The sequence below is a fragment of the Nerophis lumbriciformis genome, linkage group LG04, assembly GCF_033978685.3.
Source record: "Nerophis lumbriciformis linkage group LG04, RoL_Nlum_v2.1, whole genome shotgun sequence".
Classification (NCBI taxonomy): Eukaryota; Metazoa; Chordata; class Actinopteri; order Syngnathiformes; family Syngnathidae; genus Nerophis; species Nerophis lumbriciformis.
Genome location: NC_084551.2, coordinates 59,018,892 through 59,040,748, shown reverse-complemented (window position 1 = coordinate 59,040,748; position 21,857 = coordinate 59,018,892). Strand labels below are relative to the sequence as shown.

At 42.6% G+C, this 21,857-nt stretch overlaps 1 protein-coding gene across 5 annotated transcripts in view; it reads left to right on the top strand.

Annotated features, from left to right (window-relative positions):
- The window catches only part of map7d1a (MAP7 domain containing 1a), a 111,424-nt gene that overhangs the window by 22,353 nt on the left and 67,214 nt on the right, over nt 1–21,857 (top strand). For all 5 annotated transcript variants that reach the window (XM_061958589.2, XM_061958572.2, XM_061958581.2 and 2 more), the window contains exon 2: nt 16,579–16,764. In XM_061958589.2, coding sequence (XP_061814573.2) covers nt 16,579–16,764 — 186 coding nt within the window. The remainder of the gene's footprint in view (nt 1–16,578; nt 16,765–21,857) is intronic.

Below are 21,857 nucleotides of genomic sequence, written 5' to 3'. Positions count from 1 at the left end.
TGATAGAAAAGTGATGGTTTTAGCAACATTTTAACCTGGCTACTAGGTTTTTCTGATTTCAAAAGTTGGCAGGTATGACATGTTCAAAAATAAAATAATTGTATTATTTAAATGTTATATGTCAAAATGGGAAAATTATCTAATATATATTCTTTTTAGTCTTAAAAAGCATATTAAGTTCTGTAGAAGGGGTTATTAACAACTTGTGTGTATTGTGTTATTATTATCATTGGTACCGTATTTTCCTGGAACATAGGGCGCACCGGATTATAAGGCGCACTGCCGAATAGCGGGTCTATTCAGGTCGATTTTCATACAAAAGGCGCACCGGATTATAAGATGCATTAAAGGGGTCATATTATGATTTTTTTCTTGTGGTCTACATAACATGTGATGGTGGTTCTTTGGTCAAAATGTGGGCGGTCTTATTTATGTGGCTCCACTTCGACAGCGTCTTCTCCCCGTCACCTTTGTTGTACCAGCGTAACGTGCAAGGACGGTAGTCTACAGTGGCGGATGCGCGCACGTTTTCAGGACTTATGCAGATCCCAAATACACATCAGCAGGTACCAGAAGGTAAGAAAAGTTTTTGCATAATATTGCGAAACAAAACGGCAGATAATATGTCTGCTAATGAGTTCCATTTTGCGGTCCTTATACACACACCATAGTAATACTCATATTTTGAATCACACTACACATACGGTAGTCATAATGCTTCAACAATCCATTAAGCGGTGCGGCTTTGTAGCTTACCAAAATCGTACAGATTTTTGAGCGCTGTGTGTAATTTGTGTGGTCCATTGATGCCCCATTGGAATATTCTTTCTGGAACTGCAACATCATTTCTGCTTTCCCCAATCAAAGTAGTAACTCATGCAGAGATTGTGCGGCTTTTGTGCAGTTTTCACACGGCCATGTCGTGTCTGCACGTATTGAACACTCAGCTACTCTGGACCTTTAAACAAACCAGCAGGCCCCGGTCTGGCGTGGAGTCAATGCCTGCTGTTTACACTGTGCTTCCTCTGGGTCTAGGCCCCTTTGTGCCCCTTACGTCACCCTTTTGAGGGGGCAGAGGGACATGGCAGGGGAGAGGCGCGGTAGGAAGTTCATTAGTCCTGCCGGGTTTCATCCCAAATGAGATGTTTCCACGTTTCTTTCCTTTATTTGCAGTCTTTATGTCTATTTTATCTATTGCTATTATGTATTTCCTAAATCTTAATATTGTTGGTAGTCTTTTCTGTTATCTTCTCTTGGCCTTGTGAATATGACTTGCCCACTAGCTACAATGCTAATGCGGGATGACCATTAACATACACTCGTGGTCAAAAGTGCTGTTTGGCCACAATACCCAGCAATATGTTTGGAGCAGAAAAGGTGAGGCCTTTAATCAAAGGAACACCATTCCTACCGTCAAGCATGGTGGTGGTAGTATTATGCTCTGGGCCTGTTCTGCTGCCATCGGAACTGGTGCTTTAAATGGGAAAAATGTTTGGGAGATTTAAAAAAAAGGGTTTTCTTTGTGGAAAAAAGGGGGCATAAAACAAAAAAATAACTTTCATGGCAACGAAAAGATCTCAAGTTGATCTATAGATATTTAAGTGATGAAAGTTAAAAAAAATTATAAAAATAAGTCATATACTGTATATATGTACAGTCGCGATCAAAAGTTTACATACACAATACATATACATAATTTCTACAACTCTTATTTTTTTGTGATGTAGTGATTGGAGCACATACTTGTTGGTCACAAAAAACATTCATGAAGTTTGCTTCTTTTATGAATTTATTATGGCTCTACTGAAAATGTGCTGGGTCAAAAGTATACATACAGCAATGTTAATATTTGCTTACATGTCCCTTGGCAAGTTTACCTGCAATAAGGCGCTTTTGGTAACCATCCACAAGCTTCTGCTTGAATTTTTGACCACTCCTCTTGACAAAATTGGTGCAGTTCAGCTAAATGTGTTGCTTTTCTGACATGGACTTGTTTCTTCAGCATTGTCCACACGTTTAAGTCAGGACTTTGGGAAGGCCATTCTAAAACCTTCATTCTAGCCTGATTTAGCCATTCCTTTGTGTTTGGGGTCATTGTCCTGTTGGAACACCCAACTGCGCCCAAGACCCAACATCCGGGCTGATGATTTTAGGTTGTCCTGAAGAATTTGGAGGTAATCCTCCTTTTTCATTGTCCCATTTACTCTCTGTAAAGCACCAGTTCCATTGGCAGCAAAACAGGCCCACAGCATAATACTACCACCACCATGCTTGATGGTAGACATGGTGTTCCTGGGATTAAAGGCCTCACCTTTTCTCCTCCAAACATATTGCTGGGTATTGTGGCCAAACAGCTCCATTTTTGTTTCATCTGACATCACACGGACAAAGATAAGACTTTCTGGAGGAAAGTTATGTGGTGAGGGGTGGCCTTTAATCCCAGGAACACCACTCCTACCGTCAAGCATGGTGGTGGTAGTATTATGCTCTGGGCCTGTTTTGCGGCCAATGGAACTGGTGCTTTAAATGGGACAATGAAAAAGGAGGATTAGCTCCAAATTCTTCAGGACAAGCTAAAATCATCAGCCCGGAGGTTGGGTCTTGGGCGCAGTTGGGTGTTCCAACAGGACAATGACCCCAAACACATGTCAAAAGTGGTAAAAGAATGGCTAAATCAGGCTAGAATGAAGGTTTTGGAATGGCCATCCCAAAGTCCTGACTTAAACGTGTGGACAATGCTGAAGAAACAAGTTCCTGTCAGGTGAGCGTCCCGAACACTAACCAGAGGCAGGTGAGTGCATTATGTAACCATGGTGACTAAACAAAGTCAGGAGGTGCACAAACAGGAACTAAAAGAGTCCAGAACATCATGACAGTATGTAAACTTTTGACCATGACTGTATGAACCGATACGGTACCAATTCCTGATAACTAGCGAACCTTGCTTTTTTATATTTGTACTTGCATTTGATCAGTCTGTTCTGCACATTCTATTTATCATGATCTGTTGTACATTCTTTCATATTCTCCTTTGTGTTCTCATCTTCTAGCCCTGAGCCTCATGAATATGACATGTCTTGTCCACCAGAAATACATTATTCATTCCCTTGCCTTTTAGCTCGAAAAAATACCCATTTTTTAATTTTATTTTAGGTGAGCTGTTCTTTTAGATCAGGCCTGGGCAATTATTTTGACTCGCGGGCCAAATTTAGAGAAAAAAATGTGTCTGGGGGCCGGTATATCTATTTTTAGGAAAACTAATACAAAACCTCACAGTAAAGTCTGATTGAATGCTAAAAATGTTATGACAGACCGCCTTCAAAACGGAATGGAATTTTTCTTCTATGAAGGATAAAACCCTGAATATTGAGAAAATATGAACGTCACTCCCCCTCTTGATCGACATGTTTTACAATCAAGCCAAATGCAACAAAAATGCAACAAACACAGCGAAATATGAACGTGAAGGGTAAAAAAACAAAAAACATCTACAATCTGATACATCTGATACATCACTAAGCTTTAGAACTTTCTCGTAAAAAAATCTCCTTCCGCGTCTGTCCCTGACACCCACATTTCAGGCTCTGGAAACACTCTGTGGAAACGCTCCCCACCCACACTGCTTGGTGCCTCGTCTGACCTGCTGTGACTTAGATTACCATAGTAACTACTAGGGTTGTACGGTATACGGGTATTAGTATAGTACCGCGATACTAATCATATTCGGTACCATACCGCCGCTGAAAAGTACCGGTCCGCCACACCCTAAGATTTTTTTGTTAAAATAAAGCTAATAATGCTATTTTTTTCTGGTCCCCTTTATTTAGAAAAGTATCGAAAAGTACCGAAAAGTATCAAAATAATATTGGTATCAGGACAACACTAGTCACTAAAACAGTAGTTCTTAAAGGGGAACATTATCACCAGACCTATGTAAGCGTCAATATATACCTTGATGTTGCAGAAAAAAGACCATATATGTTTTTAACCGATTTCCGAACTCTAAATGGGTGAATTTTGGTGAATTAAACGCCCTTCTAATATTCGCCCTCGGAGCGATGACGTCACAACGTGGCGTCACATCGGGAAGCAATCCGCCATTTTCTCAAACACCGAGTCAAATCAGCTCTGTTATTTTCCGTTTTTTCGACTGTTTTCCGTACCTTGGAGACATCATGCCTCGTCGGTGTGTTGTCGGAGGGTGTAACAACACGAACAGGGACGGAATCAAGTTGCACCAGTGGCCCAAAGATGCGAAAGTGGCAAGAAATTGGACGTTTGTTCCGCACACTTTACCGACGAAAGCTATGCTACGACAGAGATGGCAAGAATGTGTGGATATCCTGCGACACTCAAAGCAGATGCATTTCCAACCATAAAGTCAAAGAAATCTGCCGCCAGACCCCCATTGAATCTGCCGGAGTGTGTGAGCAATTCAGGGACAAAGAACCTCGGTAGCACGGCAAGCAATGGCGGCAGTTTGTTCCCGCAGACGAGCGAGCTAAACCCCCTGGATGTCTTGGCTCACACCGTCCCTTAAACTGGACAGATCAGCTTTCAGGAAAAGAGCGCGGATGAGGGTATGTCTACAGAATATATTAATTGATGAAAACTGGGCTGTCTGCACTCTCAAAGTGCATGTTGTTGCCAAATGTATTTCATATGCTGTAAACCTAGTTCATAGTTGTTAGTTTCCTTTAATGCCAAACAAACACATACCAATCGTTGGTTAGAAGGCGATCGCCCAATTCGTCCTCGCTTTCTCCCGTGTCGCTGGCTGTCGTGTCGTTTTCGTCGGTTTCGCTTGCGTACGGTTCAAACCGATATGGCTCAATAGCTTCAGTTTCTTCTTCAATTTCGTTTTCGCTACCTGCCTCCACACTACAACCATCCGTTTCAATACATGCGTAATCTGTTGAATCGCTTAAGCCGCTGAAATCCGAGTCTGAATCCGAGCTAATGTCGCTATAGCTTGCTGTTCTTTCCGCCATGTTTGTTTGTGTTGGCTTCACTATGTGACGCCACAGGAAAATGGACGGGTGTTTATAACGATGGTTAAAATCAGGCACTTTGAAGCTTTTTTTAGGGATATTGCGTGATCGGTAAAATTTTGAAAAAAACTTCGAAAAATAAAACAAGCTACTGGGAACTGATTTTTAATGGTTTTAACCATTCTGAAATTGTGATAATGTTCCCCTTTAACCTTGTTGGAGGTACCGAACCCCACCAGTTTCATATGCGCATTCACCGAACCCTTTTTTAGTGAAAAATAAAATGTTTTTTTTTTTTTAATTCAAGAAAAAGTCATATGTTTTTTTACTGGTGCACAAAATGAACCGTGCATGAACATCACCTTGTTTAAAGAACAAAACCAACACAACAAATTACACACCTTACACACATTACCATGAATTGATTAACGTGGACCCTGACTTAAAGAAGTTGAAAAACTTATTCCGGTGTTACCATTTAGTGGTCAATTCTACGGAATATGTACTGTACTGTGTCCTTTGCAATCTACTAATAAAAGTTTCAATCGATCAATCAAACAACCTGCAAATCAGATGGAAAATTAGAGGGAACATTCAATCAATCAATCAATGTTTATTTATATAGCCCTAAATCACAAGTGTCTCAAAGGGCTGCACAAGCCACAACGACATCCTCTGTACAGAGGATGAATAACCGCTTTCTTGAATGCTAGGGGAACAGTGCCAGAGGAAAGTGATAAGTTTATAATATTTAGCACTGATGGACCTAATAATACAAAACGCTCCTTGATAAGTTTCCCAGGAAGTGGGTCAAGTAAACATGTTGTTTGTTTTATCCCACTTACACGCCGTAATAGTTCCTCTAATGTTATTTCATCAAAAAGAGAGAGACTATTTTGTATTGCAGTATCCGTCGTAGATACAGTTGTATCTGTGTTAATAGAACCCAGTTGTAGCTGGGATGCGTTGTCTTTAATCTCCTTTCTAATGAGTTCAATTTTCTTATTAAATAAATTCATAAAGTCATCTGCCGAGTGGGTGGAGCTATTGGGAGGAGACATTGTTTGGGGGTATCCATAATACGCCCATAGGGAGAAGTTTTTAATTACACGATAAGTCGGATGTGTCCTTACCTCTGTGGTGGAGGCTACGCGGAACCCCTGAGGCCGACTCACCGAACCCCTAGGGTTTGATCGAACCCAGGTTAAGAACCACTGCACTAAAATATCATGCAAAAGCGCAGATTCCAACCATTGAAAGACTTTGTATAGTTGAAGACTTACGGTCATTAGAAAACATCACTGCACATCATAATGGCAGCTACACTTTCCATCTTAAACATCTAAAACAAATATTTGGGAATGTCCGGCGGGCCAGATTGAAAGGCTTAACGGGCTGCATGTGGCCCCCAGGCCTTAATTTGCCTAGGTCTGTTTTAGATGATACTTCATTTTCTCTTGGACTCGTTTTTAGGTAGTTTGCAGGGAAATTTCTATTGCTTATTCATTAATTTGCTGCTGGTAATGAATTTTGGAGGACTGAGATGTTGCTGTGAGAGCACTACATAACACAGTGGGTATTTATAGCCCACCCAGGAAAAATAATAGGCTGTGAAATTGGATTTGTGCAAAATCACAGCCCGTGTGGCAGTATTAGTTCCACTTTTACCATTTACTCCTAATAACAGTGCACTTTGTGTACCAAGGTGACCTTCGGAAATGCTTTCTGGGTTTTTGGCTGATCACCTGCTGGTTCTCAACCTGCCAGTGTGCGCACTGTGCTCATACATGCAAGTGCACATCCCCTACATTCTGTCCCTGCGCTTTGGAATCTGAAACGGGTGCATCAGAGAGCTTCATACATGGTCCTCTGTGAGGTACCTGCACCTTCAGGGATCCTGGGGCGCAGGTACCTCACCCCGGCAGAGACAAACGCAGGCTTTTTGCTTTCAGTGCTAAGGTGCACTAAAGAGTTTTTGCATGTCCAGCATTCTGGACTGAGGAAATGTGCATTGATTTGTGAGGATGAGTCATGAGAAAGTCAGCATCACAGGAGGTGGAATGGCTCCCAGCTGTGGTGGTTTCCCCCCCGGAGTGAAGTCCATCTGCACGCTGGAGTGGAGTGTAAATAAGGCGGGCGTGCGACAAAACAGGACATGCAGTTCATGGGCTGTTGATTTCATCATCCCGTTTAGTACACCTGAGCAAATGTTATTAGTGTTGTCTTCAAAGCGCCGCTCGCATTTGTGCCGACCTCTGATTTGTTCACACTGGAACTTATTTTTAGCATATGGAAATAAACTGTGATACTGGGGTGGCCACACTTTTTCTGCAGGCCAGCTCCTTCTCAACTGCCCAAGTGGAGGGAATCTACCTCATTCATATATCATTTTTCAGGATTTCTACTAGAGATTAGGGATGTCCCGATCCGATATTTGGATCGGATCGGCCGCCGATATTTGCCAAAAAATGCGTATCGGCAAGGCATGGGAAAATGCCGATCCAGATCCAGTTTAAAAAAAAAACTCCCGTCCGTGTTTTCCAACGCACTGATTTAAATAATACATTCCACTTTTCTGCTGCTCCGTAATTTCCGTTCCGCATTTTCCAGCACACCTTCAACACATCCACAGGTCTGTGAATTCTCACGCAGTTGCTTTTAGCTGCTGGCATTACACGACAGGCTCTTCTCACTCTTTTCTGTGTCTCCCTCTCACAGACAGCGAGCGCACCTTCTTACACACGTCACATACTGTCACGACATACGTCACATACTGTCACGTCATACGTCACATACTGTCACGTCATACGTCACATACTGTCACGTCATACGTCACATACGTATACGTCCTCCCCGAGCAGAGAGGTAGCAGCATGGCTAACGTTAGCTGTGATGCTAGCGCAGCCGCTAAGTTGCGCGCCTGCTCAAACGTCCTCTGCGCACGGCAAATCTATGCCACGCACAAAATCAAATAAAAAAATAAGCGCATAACAATTTTCGACACACGGACACGACAGAGAAAACCGTTTTCGTCATCATTGTTCAAATATTGTAATGTCTGTCGAGACGCTTATCTCCATTCGGTGCCACACGTCCACACCATCAAAATGCTGAGGCAAAAATTTCCAGATCAACACCGTCTGAAAAAATTAGTGATCTATTTAGTTGTGATTTCCTTCTCTGCATGAAAGTTTAAAAGTAGCATATATTAATGCAGTATGAAGAAGAATGTTTTAATGTAGACATGCAAGCCTTGAAAGAAAATTTTGAAAATCAAGACTACATTTCCTGCAAATGGGTGCATTTCTACCCTATATTTTAACTTTAGATTTATTCTCATATCAAACTCTTTTGGCTGTCTTTTTGACACTTACCCTCCACACCCTGGATTATAAATAATGTAAATAATTCAATGTGATTATCTTGTGTGATGACTGTATTATGATGATAGTATATATCTGATAGTATATATCTGTATCATGAATCAATTTAAGTGGACCCTGACTTAAACAAGTTGAAAAACTTATTGGGGTGTTACCATTTAGTGGTCAATTGTACGGAATATGTACTTCACTGTGCAACCTACTAATAAAAGTCTCAATCAATCAATCAAAACACATAGAATCATCATACTGCTGTGATTATATGCATCAAGTGTTCATTCAAGGCTAAGGCAAAATATCGAGATATATATCGTGTATCGCAATATGGCCTTAAAATATCGCAATATTAAAAAAAGGCCATATCGCCCAGCCCTAGTTCAATGATGCCATTTCTGTTTGTCATGTATAATTTTGTCTATTTTGTGTTTATCCTTGAATAAACAGGTCAGTTTCTTGTTACCAACCATTGTGTATTATTCAAACTCCCCTAATTCAGCTGGCTAGTTGTTATCAAGAGTACTAAAACCCTTTTCAACATGATTCTGACAACTAAGTAGGCTAAATAACTTTAAACTTTAATACATGCTCGGATAGGCCAGTATCAGTCAGTATCGGTATCGGATCGGAAGTGCAAAAACCTGGATCGGGACATCCCTACTAGAGATGTCCAATAATGGCTTTTTTGCCGATATCCGATATTGTCCAACTCTTAATTACCGATTCAAGCCAAACACCGCTCGTGCGCATGCTCCTGACTTCCTATTGCCAAAAATGTATTAATAAATGATGGTTTTTCGGTAATTAAAAAATTAGACAATATTACTAATTTTATCGCAAAATATCATTATACCGTTTATTGTTACATCCCTCGGTCATTAACAAGTAAAAAGGCAAGGGCGGTCATGGCATGTTCTTGCCGCAAATATTGGTACATTTTTGGGGCATTACGGCGAAAGATGAGGACGGTCGCAGCAGCTGCCGCGGTTAAATTCGAGCCCTGCTAATGTACAGAATAATTCTGGTTGTGCTTACTTACCTCGAAGCTATTTTATTTGGTACATGGTGTAATGATAAGTGTGACCAGTAGATGGCAGTCAAACATAAGAGCTACGTGTAGACTGCACTATGATGGCAATATGACTCAAGTAAACAACACCAACATTTTATATGTTCCATTGAAAATAAAGAACATTACGCACGGTGCTCAAAAATCAATCAAAATGTTTTAGTAGGACTTTGGTAAGCTATGAAGCCGCATCGCTTGATGGATTGTATTGTCCTTCAATATATTAGTATTATTATGGTGTGTGTGTAAGGTAAGACATATCAATCAATCAATGTTTATTTATATAGCCCTAAATCACAAATGTCTCAAAAGGCTGCACAAGCATTTCTGTTTCGCAATATTATGCAAAATCAACTTTTCTTACCTTCTGGTACCCGCTGATCTGTATTTGGGATCTGTAGAAATCCTGAAAAATGATATATGAATGAGGTAGATCCCCTCCACTTGGTTAATTGAAAAGTAGCTCGCCTGCAGAAAAAGTGTAGCCACCCCAGTATTACAGTTAGAGATGTCCGATAATATCGGACTGCCGATATTGTCGGCCGATAAATGCTTTAAAATGTAATATCGGAAATTATCGGTATCGGTTTCATAAATTAAGATTAATGACTTTTTAAAACGCCGCTGTGTACACGGACGTAGGGAGAAGTACAGAGCGCCAATAAACCTTAAAGGCACTGCCTTTGCGTGCCGGCCCAGTCACATAATATCTACGGCTTATCACACACACAAGTGAATGCAAGGCATACTTGGTCAACAGCCATTCAGGTCACACTGAGGGTGGCCGTATAAACAACTTTAACACTGTTACAAATATGCGCCACACTGTGAACCCACACCAAACAAGAATGACAAAACACATTTCGAGAGAACATCCGCACCGTAGCACAACATAAACACAACAGAACAAATACCCAGAACCCCTTGAAGCACTAACTCTTCCGGGACGCTACAATATACACCCCCCGCTACTCCCTACGCCCCCACCCCACCCACCTCAACCTCCTCATGCTCTCCAAGCTGCTGTTTTGAGGCATGTTAAAAAAAAATAATGCACTTTGTGACTTCAATAATAAATATGGCAGTGCCATGTTGGCATTTTTTTTCCACAACTTGAGTTGATTTATTTTGGAAAACCTTGTTACATTGTTTAATGCATCCAGCGGGGCATCACAACAAAATTAGGCATAATAATGTGTTAATTCCACGACTGTATATATCGGTATCGCTTGATATGGGAATCGGTAATTAAGAGTTGGATAATATCGGAATATCGGCAAAAAAGCCATTATCGGACATCTCTAGTCTTGAGTTTGACACCTTTGCCTTATACAGACAAATGTTCATCACAATCAGTGCTTGGCACATAAAAGTAAATGCAATGGTATAAAAGTGTATTTTATGCTCTTTATTTCGCTTTTTAAAATCTGAACTTCAAATATATTGCACGTCGTTTTCCCGTCACAATGTTGTAGCTGTACTCTTTTCTCTACTGTTCATCTGTCTGCTAGTGCAGACTGCATAAATCAGCCCTTGTTTCAGTGTCCTTTGCCTTCGCTTCCATCCCCGTCTTCCTCTGACTTTCATTGGTATTCCTAGCAAGACCCGCCCCAGCACCAGGGGTATGTGCTGCTCCAAACCTGAAATTCCTTCTATGTAGAACAGCCTCCATTATTCACAGCTTTCACTCTCTCAGTGTCTCTCCACGGTGTTTGGGCTGCGCTCCGTCGCCAAGCGGAAACCACAACACAACACAGGCCGGCCTCTGTCAGAGCCTGAGGAATGCTTGCTTAATAGTGTCTCATCTCCCAGCTGAGCTCTTTCATGGAGCGTCTGCCCGATGGATAACAAGCGATGACGTAGCTTTCGCTCGCGCCTCGATGAGCTCAGACGACATTTTTTCTCTTCATGCCTTTCGAACAGCTCATTGAATTGCTCTAATCATGCGGAATTAAAAGATGCTATGATAACGTTTATTTCTATGCTTCTACAATTTGAAGGGAGTCTCATTGGTGCCGTAATGATGCATTGGAAGTACACTATATAGCCAAAAGTATTTGTTGCGTCTGACCAGTCTACCTCTCAGGGAATAAAAGTCACTGGTCAATCCCAAGTTCTTTCAGATGACATATATGCAGAGTAATTAGGACCATCAAGACATCCATCCATCCATCCATCTTCTTCCGCTTATCCGAGGTCGGGTTGCGGGGGCAGCAGCCTAAGCAGGGAAGCCCAGACTTCCCTCTCCCCAGCCACTTCGTCCAGCTCCTCCCGGGGGATCCCGAGGCGTTCCCAGGCCAGCCGGGAGACATAGTCTTCCCAACGTGTCCTGGGTCTTCCCCGTGGCCGCCTACCGGTCGGACGTGCCCTAAACACCTCCCGAGGGAGGCGATCGGGTGGTATCCTGACCAGATGCCCGAACCACCTCATCTGGCTCCTCTCGATGTGGAGGAGCAGCGGCTTTACTTTGAGCTCCCCCCGGATGACAGAGCTTCTCACCCTATCTCTAAGGGAGAGCCCCGCCACCCGGCGCAGGAAACTCATTTCGGCCGCTTGTACCCGTGATCTTGTCCTTTCGGTCATAACCCAAAGCTCATGACCATAGGTGAGGATGGGAACGTAGATCGACCGGTAAATTGAGAGCTTTGCCTTCCGGCTCAGCTCCTTCTTCACCACAACGGATCGATACAGCGTCCGCATTACTGAAGATGCCGCACCGATCCGCCTGTCGATCTCACGATCCACTCTTCCCTCACTCGTGAACAAGACTCCGAGGTACTTGAACTCCTCCACTTAGGGCAGGGTCTCCTCCCCAACCCGGAGATGGCACTCCACCCTTTTCCGGGCAAGAACCATGGACTCAGACTTGGAGGTGCTGATTCTCATCCCAGTCGCTTCACACTCGACTGCGAACCGATCCAGCGAGAGTTGAAGATCCTGGCCAGATGAAGCCATCAGGACCACATCATCTGCAAAAAGCAGAGACCTAATCCTGCAGCCACCAAACCAGATCCCCTCAACGCCTTGACTGCGCCTAGAAATTCTGTCCATAAAAGTTATGAACAGAATGGGTGACAAAGGGCAGCCTTGGCGGAGTCCAACCCTCACTGGAAACGTGTCCGACTTACTGCCGGCAATGCGGACCAAGCTCTGACACTGATCATACAGGGAGCGGACCGCCAAAATCAGACAGTCCGTTACCCCATACTCTCTGAGCACTCCCCACAGGACTTCCCGAGGGACACGGTCGAATGCCTTCTCCAAGTCCACAAAACACATGTAGACTGGTTGGGCAAACTCCCATGCACCCTCAAGGACCCTGCCGAGAGTATAGAGCTGGTCCACAGTTCCACGACCAGGACGAAAACCACACTGTTCCTCCTGAATCCGAGGTTCGACTATCCGGCGTAGCCTCCTCTCCAGCACACCCGAATAGACCTAAAGGCTGGGGAGTGTGATCCCACGATAGTTAGAACACACCCTCCGGTTCCCCTTCTTAAAGAGAGGAACCACCACCCCGGTCTGCCAATCCAGAGGTACCGCCCTCGATGTCCACGCGATGCTGCAGAGTCTTGTCAACCAAGACAGCCCCACAGCATCCAGAGCCTTAAGGAACTCCGGGCGGATCTCATCCACCCCCGGGGCCCTGCCACCGAGGAGCTTTTTAACTACCTCAGCAACCTCAGCCCCAGAAATAGAAGAGTCCACCACAGATTCCCCAGGCACTGTTTCCTCATAGGAAGACGTGTTGGTGGGATTGAGGAGGTCTTCGAACAGAATAGGAATATTATCATGTTTTACTGAAGCTTCAGGAGACCAGCCCACATCAATACAGTCATACAGTCATCTGGAATTGGTCTAACCTTCAAACAGGAAGAGACAACTTCTTGAATACGCAAACAGCCCCCACCCGCTCCAGAAAGGAAAACAGGCTCATTGTTCTACTACAGATAAGATATAAGGGAGTACTCCAACTCCTACATTGCAAGCCTTCAAGGTAACACACACAGTCTCATCCAAATGATGAGAATCAGGTGCCCTAATCACTTGGCCCGGTGTATCAAACCAAGCACTTAGGCATGGAGACTGTTTCTACAAACATTTGTGAAAGAATGGGACGCTCTCAGTGATTTCCAGCGTGGAACTGTCATCGGATGCCATCTGTGCAACAAATCCAGTCTGAAATTCCCTCGCTTTTAAATATTCCAGAACCAACTATATTATGGGAAAAGTGAAGAGTTTGGGAACAACAGCAACTCAGCCACCAAGTGGTACGCCCCGTAAACTGACAGAGAGGGGTCAATGGATGCTGAAGCGCGTAGTGCGAAGACTTTCTGCACAGTCGGTTGCTACAGAGCTCCAAACTTCATGTGACCTTCCAATTAGCCCACGTACAGTACGCAGAGAGCTTCATTGCCTTGCATTGCACAAGTGAATGCAACACATACTTGGTCACCAGCCATACAAGTCACACTGAGGGTGGCCGTATAAACAACTTTAACACTGTTACAAATATGCGCCACACTGTGAACCCACACCAAACAAGAATGACAAACACATTTCGGGAGAACATCCGCACCGTAACACAACATAAACACAACAGAACAAATACCCAGAACCCCTTGCAGCACTAACTCTTCCGGGACGCTACAATATACATCCCCCGCTACCTCCTACACCCCCCCAACCCCCCACACACACCTCATGGGACATGCTCTCCCTGAGAGAGCATGTCCCAAATTCCAAGCTGCTGTTTGCATGTTAAAAAAAAAAAAAAAAAAAAAAAAAAAAAATATATATATATATATATATATATATATATATATATATATATATATATATATATATATATATATATATATATATATATATATATATACCGGTATGTGAAATACTTGACTTGGTAAATTCTAGCTGTAAATATACTCCTCCCCTTTTAGCCACAGCAGTATGATGATTCTATGTGTTTTGATTGATTGATTGAGACTTTTATTAGTAGGTTGCACAGTGAAGTACATATTCCGTACAATTGACCACTAAATGGTAACACCCCAATAAGTTTTTCAACTTGTTTAAGTCGGGGTCCACTTAAATTGATTCATGATACAGATATATACTATCAGATATATACTATCATCATAATACAGTCATCACACAAGATAATCACATTGAATTATTTACATTATTTACAATCCGGGGTGTGGAGGGGGGCGCCGGATGTAATTGTCAAAAAAACAGCCGAAAGAGTTTGATATGAGAATAAATCTAAAGTTAAAATATAGGGTAGAAATGCACCCATTTGCAGGAAATGTAGTCTTGATTTTCAAAATGTTCTTTCAAGGCTTGCATGTCTACATTAAAACATTCTTCTTCATACTGCATTAACATATGCTACTTTTAAACTTTCATGCAGAGAAGGAAATCACAACTAAAAAAATTACTCATTTTTTCATACGGTGTTGATGTGGAAATTTTTGCCTCGGCATTTTGATGGTGTGGACGTGTGGCACCGAATGGAGATAAGCGTCTCGACATACGTCACAATATTTGAACAATGATGACGAAAACTGTTTTCTCTGTCGTGTCCGTGTGTCGAAAATTGTTATGCGCTTATTTTTTTATTTGATTTTGTGCGTGGCATAGATTTGCCGTGCGCAGAGGACGTTTGAGCAGGCGCGCACCTTAGCGGCTGCGCTAGCATCACAGCTAACGTTTGCCATGCTGCTACCTTTCTGCTGGGAGAGGACGTATACGTATGTGACGTGTGACGTGTGTAAGAAGTTGCGCTTGCTGTCTGTGAGAAGGAGACAGAAGAAGGAGTGGGAAGAGCCTGTCGTGCAATGCCAGCAGCTAAAAGCAACTGCGTGAGAATCCATAGACCTGTGGATATGTTCAAGGTGTGCTGGAAAATGCGGAACGGAAATAGGGAGCAGCAGAAAAGTGGAATGTATTATTTAAATCTGTGCGTTGGAAAACACGGACCGGAGTTTTTTTTTAAACTGGATCTGGATCGGCATTTTCCCATGCCTTGCCGATACGCATTTTTTGGCAAATATCGGCGGCCGATCCGATCCAAATATCGGATCGAGACATCCCTATATCAGATTGTAGGTGGGTTTATTTTGTACCCTTTGCGTTTATATTTCACTGTTTGTTGCATTTTTGTTGCATTTCACTTGATTGTAAAATATATTGATCGGAAGGGGGTGTGACATTCATATTTTGTCAATATTCAGTGTTTTATCGTTCATAGAAAAACTTAAAATTCCATTACGTTTTTTAAGGTGGTCTGTCATAGCATTCAATCAGACATTGTGAGGTTTTGTATTAGTGTTCCTAAAAATAGATATACCGGCCCCCAGACACATTTTTTTTCTCTAAATGTGGCCCCCGAGTCAAAATAACTGCCCAGGCCTGTTCTAACTACTAGGCCATTATAGGAGTTATGATGAATATTTTACATGAAAATTGATCTTTTATCATGTTTCCTATTGTGGGATGTCACAAGGGCCACTATCTGCTCATAGCTCCTTGAGTGTGCGATGCAAATGTGTGTAGTCGGCACAAAGCCATAACGGAGTTGCACAACGGTCTTCTTGCTTGCTATTGGTTGCAAGTTGTTGAATAGCACAGTGACGGCGTAGTAAATCTTCCGTGTGCCTCACTGTCAGCCTCCTACTGTCCATGCCCGTAATAATTTACAGCGCGTTGCCGCAGTGTTTATCCTGCGAGACTATGCGGGAGAAAGCGGGCCCCAGAATGGGAGCGCAGGGCCAGACAGTGCAGAGTGAACAAAGCCAAGTGTCCCCTCCTGCCGGGGGCCTTTGTCGGGCCCGTCAAAGCCAAGCCAAACTAATGTTTGAGTTGGACATTCAAGTACGAGCAGCCTGCCTAGCAGTGAGTCACGGTCCTGACTGACAAGCCAGCCCATGAAGTCTTGTGTTATAAATGTGATGACACAAACTTCTGTGTGAAGATAGCGAGCATTCTTCTGGTCATGCTCGTCGCACGTGGTTTCTCCCAGAGCTGATGTCATCCTCGGTTCAGCACTGAGTGGAATGAGGCCTGACTGGTTGACTTCTCTATCCGTGCTTTCGTTTACTTGATGTTTTTCTTCCGTGCCGTTCTGTTGGACCAGCTCCCCATGAAGTGCTGAAGCGGAAGACAAGCAGGCCTGAGCCGGAGGGGGCGAGCAGTCCCCAGAAGAGCGTCCAGAGGATGGAGTCGCCGGGCAGGAAGGAGGCGGAGCGGAGACTGACCAAAGCTGACGTGATCCCTGGGTCGCCGGGGTCGCCGGCCTCACCCGCCTTGAGATCGAAAAGAGGTAAAGTCATACTTGCCAACCTTGAGACCTCCGATTTCGGGAGGTGGGGAGTGGGGGGTGGGGGGCGTGGTTGGGGGCGTCGTTAAGATATATATATATAAGAAATACTTGACTTTCAGTGAATTCTAGCTATATATATATATTTTTTTTTTATTACATATATATATATATATATATATATATATATATATATATATATATATATAGATAAATAAAAGAAATACTTTAATTTCAGTGTTAATTTATTTACACATATACACACACATAACACTCATCTACTCATTGTTGAGTTAAGGGTTGAATTGTCCATCCTTGTTCTATTCTCTGTCACTATTTCAGAACACACACATTATACAAATATACATTATAAAATCAATAAGAAAACGGGAGCTCTAATTTGGGAGTCTGAATTAGGATCAGAAGTTCCTATATAAACATTGCGCACTCACGTCGCCTTTTTGTATTGATTACTGCAGCTGTGCACTGGATTCATTCACAAATACAAACTACAACTCACAAACACTTTAGAGTTAGGCTCCACCAACAGAATGTGTACTTAAACTTATAAAGATCACATGGATATTATTCAGTGAGTTGATTCATCAAAACTAACCTGTTATACAGGAGGAAAAAGCACACAGGACGTTTCAATTGTTCAGACTGGTCGCTCTCATCAGAATGACAAGACACTTCCGGTCTGCAGGTGATAGCATTCAATTGGAAAGAAACGCCCTACTGCCCCCTACTGACCAATGTGAATACTGATAAATGTGTAATGACAGCTCCAAAAACGAATTCAAACCACAAAATAAAATAAATAAATCAACACAAAAATGTGACACATTATGGGTGGGTCACATATGCATGTACAGTAGATGGCAGTATTGTCCTGTTTAAAAGTGTCACAACATTGCTGTTTACGGCAGACGAACTGCTTTACGGTAGACGAAAATTTGACTGCTGTTGTTGTGTGTTGTTACCGCGCTGGGAGGACGTTAATGAAACTGCCTAACAATAAACCCACATAAGAAACCAAGAACTCGCCCTCGATCATTAGCTGTTTATATTGTGGGAAAGCGGACGTGTGAACAGGCTGTCAACACGTCACTCAGGTCCGCATGGAGCTGGAGGGGGCGTGGCCTCCAGCTCCGCCTGAATTTCGGGAGATTTTCGGGAGAAAATTTGTCCCGGGAGGTTTTCGGGAGAGGCGCTGAATTTCGGGAGTCTCCCGGAAAATCCGGGAGGGTTGGCAAGTATGGGTAAAGTTTATCCGGTTCTCTGAAACTCATAATGGACTGTGCGAGGTTTTGATGATGCAGGCTATTAACTGTGCACTTTACCGGAGTTCGGCTCAGCTCTCTGGAGGCAAAGGTAGTGCTCTCGTGAGGGAATAAATAAGTGACCGCATTGGCTTTCAGACCTGCAGCCAAATCTGATAGCGCCGCCATAGCTGGAACAGAAAGCATCTTGACATAGAGATGCCTGTCAAATGTGCAAAACCCAAAAGCAGTGAAGTTGTCACGTTGTGTAAATGGTAATTAAAAACAGAATACAATGATTTGCAAACCCTTTTCAACTTATATTCAATTGAATAGACTGCAAAGCATACTTGCCAACCCTCCCGAATTTTCCGTGAGACTCCCGAAATTCATTGCCTTTCCCGAAAACCTCCCGGGACAAATATTCTCCCGAAAATCGCCCGATTTTCAGCCGGAGCTGGAGGCCACGCCCCCTCCAGTTCCATGCGGACCTGAGTGAGGACAGCCTTTTTTCACGATGGGAGGACAACAGGGTGACAAGAACTAAATCATCCAGACTAGAGATAAATTGTATTATTATGTTTATCTTACCTAAAAATAAATATATTTATTAATTAAAAAAACAAAAAACTAAATACATTTTTACTATATTTTGCTAAAAACATCAAAAATTAATTGTATTTTTATTTGTATTTTTTCTGACTCCTTATTACATCCAGCCATAGAATTATACAATAAAATAAACATATTTGAAATAATTAATTTTAAATGATCATAATAATTCATTTAAAATGACCATATTTAATTATTAAAATAATTGCTTGTTTATCAACAACTTTAGCATTTTATTCATTACATTTTGAAGCTCTCAGAAGCCAAGTTATGTTATATTCCTTAATATTTATTTATGCAAGTTTGAAGTATCAATTATCTAAACACAATTTTGTTTGCATATTTTCAGGATGTATATATATATATATATATATATATATATATATATATATATATATATATATATATATATATATATATATATATGAAATACTTGACTTGGTGAATTCTAGTTGTCAATATACTCCTCCCCTCTTTTTTTTTTTTTTTTTTTTTTTAATTTTTTTTATGTCCTGTCCAGCTTCTCAGGCAAATCATATAGTTGATGTAGATGCCCATGTCGGCTGTTCAGATTTACTTTACAAAAGAGAAGTGTAGGATACTTCTCTTGTTGCCTTATTTGTATTTGACTTTATTAAATGTATTTATATTATCATTTAGTGCAGCCGGGCCGGAGCAGGAGGGGATAGAAAGAGAAAAAAAAAGAAGACAGAGGGGGAAATTGTGGGGACAAGAGGGGAATTAGACAGAGAGACAAAAACAACAACAGCAAACAACAACAACAACAACAATAGAGCAACATCAGCAAATATGACATGTACAAATATGATGGTAAAAGTAATAGCAAATAAGCAGTTAGCGAAAAAAAAAAAAAAATACAGAAATGACAATGAGCATTATTACACTACAAATGGATCAATACAAATACCAATAGAAATAGCGCTATTGATAATGAACAATACCAATAATTTACCTTTATTATCAACAATACAGTTGTTTAAATGCAACAATACATATACGTAATGATAACTTGAGATACGAAAGAATGCAGAAAAATGGAGGGGGAGAAAGAGAAGCAACCTACATTAACCTTGTAGATTGTTATAGTCACAATAGGTTAAGCTTTGTCAGTGTGCCATGTGTTACACCCAGTTTACCCTAGGGCAACAACGTTAATATATGTTTGATGAAACGTGATTATGTGCATGAGTGTAATTATGCATATGTACTTGTATATGTACAGAATGTGTATATGTGTTTGTACAATGAATGTATATGTACAGAATGTGTATATGTGTTTGTACAGTGAATGTATATGTACAGTATGTGTATGTGTATGTTTGTATATTGAATGTGCGTGTGGATGTACGAACATTAGGTAGGTAAATATGTACTGTATTTGTGTATGTATGTGGGAGCGTAGGTACCTATGTACGTATGTGAGCATATGTGAATTTGCATGTACAATACAATCGACTCCCAGAGTGCGTGGGAGCCAGAGCACGGCCCCATCACCCCCGAGAGCCCAACCCACAAACAGGAGGCGTGGTGCCCAGGGAACCAGGGACCACCGCCCCCACGCAGCCAAGCCGGCCAGCGACAGGAACCCCAGAGCCCGACCCACCGTACCGCCCACAAGGGCCAGCAGCAGGCCGCAGACAGACGCACCCGGCAGAGGACAGGGCACGAGAAAAGCAGGGGACAGCCAGACCCCAAGCCAGCGAGAGACCACACCCCACACGGGCAGAAAGGCGAGACGCCCCGCCCGAGGGACCCAGAGACTCCCCGCAACCGGACGGGAAGACCGCCCCCGCCCCACCGGCAACCGGGCCCCCACGAGCCCACCCCCCACCCCCGGAGAGCGCGGCGAGGCCAGCCCCCGGCCACCCCACCCAAACCGGCCGCCGCAGGACCACCCAGGCACAGGGCCACGGGAACCACCCACCCCACCCGCAGGGACCCCAACGATGGAGATGGAACAACCAGCAACCGCCCCGCCGAGCCCCCCCCCTGAGGGAGGGGAAAATTAAAAAATAATATTAATAAAATATATTAAAAAATAAATAAATTAATACTCCTCCCCTCTTAACCACGCCCCCAACCACGCCCCGCTCCACCCCCGACCACGCCTCCCACCCCCCACCTCCCGAAATCGGAGGTCTCAAGGTTGGCAAGTATGCTGCAAAGACAAGATATTTAACATTGAGACTGGAAAACTTTGTTATTTTTTGCAAATATTAGCTCATTTGGAATTTAATGCCTGCAACATGTTTCAAAAAAGCTGGCACAAGTGGCAAAAAAGACTGAGAAAGTTGAGGAATGCTCATCAAAACACTTATTTGGAACATCCCACAGGTGAACAGGCTAATTGGGAACAGGTGGGTGCCATGATTGGGTATAAAAGCAGTTTCCATGAAATGCTCAGTCGTTCACAAACAAGGATGGGACGAGGGTCACCACTTTGTCAACAAATGGGTGAGCAAATTGTCCAACAGTTTAAGAACAACATTTCTCAACCAGCTATTGCAAGGAATTTAGGGATTTCACCATCTACGGTCTGTAATATCATCAAAAGGTTCAGAGAATCTATTCTGTTCACGAGGAAGGATGACAACTGGGCAACTTGAAATACTTGCAAAGTGGATATTTCATCAAAGAGAGGAAATACTACCAGAAACATTATCACACACTACATGGGATCATTCTAAATTAATTACGTATTTTCATCCTCTCAGAGGCCGAGCCGGAAGACAAAGTCAGCCCGTTGTCTGCTGTTAATACTGCAGCTAACTAACTAACCAACTAACTCTGCCTATCACTTTAGAGCCTCTTTGTAAAACCTGCTATTATTAACTGTAAACTTGAAATGAATGTTTTTAATGCAATACATGACGAGACAGCGTCTGACTAATTGAAAGACTGCACGCCTCCTTCCTGTCTAAGAAGTGTTCTCCACACACTGGAAAAACTCAATCTCATTTGTCAAAATATTTAAACAAACTGAATACAAGTGACAATCCACTGAATAGTAATTTTTTCAGCAAGACATAACAACTTTCAAAGAAAGAACAACATTTCTCAACCAGCTATTGCAAGGAATTTAGGGATTTCACCATCTACGGTCAGTAATATCATCAAAAAGTTCAGAGAATCTGGAGAAATCACTGCACGTAAGGGATGATATTACGGACCTTCGATCCATCAGGCGGTACTGCATCAAAA